The sequence below is a fragment of the Enhydra lutris genome, unplaced genomic scaffold (genome assembly GCF_002288905.1).
Source record: "Enhydra lutris kenyoni isolate GAN:26980312 unplaced genomic scaffold, ASM228890v2 scaffoldscaffold17, whole genome shotgun sequence".
In the NCBI taxonomy this organism is placed as follows: Eukaryota; Metazoa; Chordata; class Mammalia; order Carnivora; family Mustelidae; genus Enhydra; species Enhydra lutris.
Genome location: NW_019154101.1, coordinates 45161999 through 45163862, shown reverse-complemented (window position 1 = coordinate 45163862; position 1864 = coordinate 45161999). Strand labels below are relative to the sequence as shown.

At 38.0% G+C, this 1864-nt stretch overlaps 1 protein-coding gene across 1 annotated transcript; it reads right to left on the bottom strand.

The window, feature by feature from the left end:
* Positions 1 to 330: 330 nt before the first annotated feature.
* LOC111147490 (DNA-directed RNA polymerases I, II, and III subunit RPABC5-like) lies at positions 331 to 1662 on the bottom strand. The gene is made up of 2 exons (XM_022503510.1): positions 1627 to 1662; positions 331 to 555 (listed from the first exon to the last, which is right to left on the bottom strand). The coding sequence occupies exons 1-2, from the start codon at positions 1660 to 1662 to the stop codon at positions 331 to 333; spliced, it is 261 nt and encodes an 86-aa protein (XP_022359218.1).
* Positions 1663 to 1864: the final 202 nt, after the last annotated feature.

Sequence of the window (1864 nt, the reverse complement as noted above, 5' to 3'; positions counted from 1 at the left end):
TGGCAGAGAGATGGAAAGAACATGAGTTCTTTCTTTTCTCCCAGTTTTATTGGGATGAAATTGACACCTATTACTGCATAAGTTTAAGGTGTACAGCATAATGATTTAAGTTACATATATTGTTTTAGTTAACATATAGATACAATAAAAAAATTTTTTTTTCATTTTTGAGAACTCTTTTTTTCTGTCTTTTTTTTTTTTTTTCTCGGTTCTTTGAAGACCTTTACTGGACAGCTGCCCCCGGAACAGAGACACAGGCCCACCGACGGAGGGCAGGGCGGTCAGGCGGGGTAAGCCTGCTGCGGGGAGCAGGGCGTGGACGCCAGACCCTCACTTCTCCAGAGGCGCGTAGTTGAGCAGCTTCTCCATCAGGTCCACGTGCGCCAGTAGCATGCGGCAGCAGCAGTAGCATTTCAGGCCAAGCGCGCCCAGGGCATCCCTCTCGGTGTACTTGGCCTGCAGCAGCGCCAGGTAGGCCTCCCGCTTGTTGCCAACGATCTTGTCGTACGTGAAGCAGCGCACCGGGACGATTATGGCGGCGGCAGCGCAGCGCCTCTGTTTTGAGAACTCTTAAGATTTATTCTCTTACAGTTTTCCTGTATAACACAGCAGTGTTAGCTATAGTCCTCCTGTTGTACACTACATACCTAGTACTTATTTATGTTATAACTGAGAGTCTGTACCTTTTGACCACCTTCTTCCAATTACCCCTCCTCCACTGCCTACCACCCCTGGTTACCACAAATCTGATCTCTCTCTCTCTCTCTCTCTCTCTCTCTCTCTTTATTAGTTTGGTTTCCGGTTTTATTTTCCTTTAGAGTCCACATGTAAGTGAGATCATACCAATATTTGTCTTTCTGTGTTTGACTTATTTCACTTAACATAATACCTCCGCTCTGGTAACCAATGGCTCATTTCCTGTGACATGAGCCTATTTCTGTTTTATCTTGTATGTTCATTTTTTTTTCTACATTTTAGTGAGATCATATGGTATTTGTCTTATTTCACTTGGTATAATATCCTCTAGGTCCATCCCTGTTGGCTCAAATGGCAAGATTTCATTCTTTTTCATGACTGATAAATATACCATTGTGTATGTATACCATATCTTTATTTGTTCATTCATTGATGAACACTTCGTTTGGGCATTTAAGTCTTTAATCTATTTTTGAGTCAAGTTTTACAACTGGTGGAAGATAGGTGTTTTGTTTCATCCTTTTGCATGTGAATATCCACTTTTTCCAATATCACTTATTGAAGAGATTGATTTTTCTCCAATGAGTAGTCCTGGATTCCTTGTCAAATATTAGTTGACATTATATGCATGAGTTTATTTCTGGACTCTCACTTCTGCTCCATTGATGTATTTGTTGTTTTTGTTCCAGTACTGTACTATTTTAAATACTGTAGCTTTGTAAGATAGCTTGAAATCAAGAAGTATGATATTCCCACATTTTTTTCATTCAGGTTTACTTTGGCTATTCAGAATATTTTGTGGTTCCATATAAAAATTAGGATTTTCCCCCTACTTCTGTTAAAAAGGGATTGCATTGAATTTTAAGATAGTTTTTGGTAATGTTAACATTTTAACAATATTAATTTTTCCAACCCATAAACACAGGATACCTTTTCATTTTTTGTGTCTTCTTCAATTTCTTTCATAGTTTTGTGGTTTTCTAAGTAGAGCCTTTCACCTTCTTGGTTAAGTTTATTCTCAAGTGTTTACTGTTTTTGATGCTGTTGTAAATGGTATTGTTTTCTCTATTTCTTTTTCAGATAATTCATTGTTAGTACATAAAAATGCTACTGATTTTTGTAGTTAATTTTGTATCCTGCAACTTTACTGGATTTGTTTCATCTAATG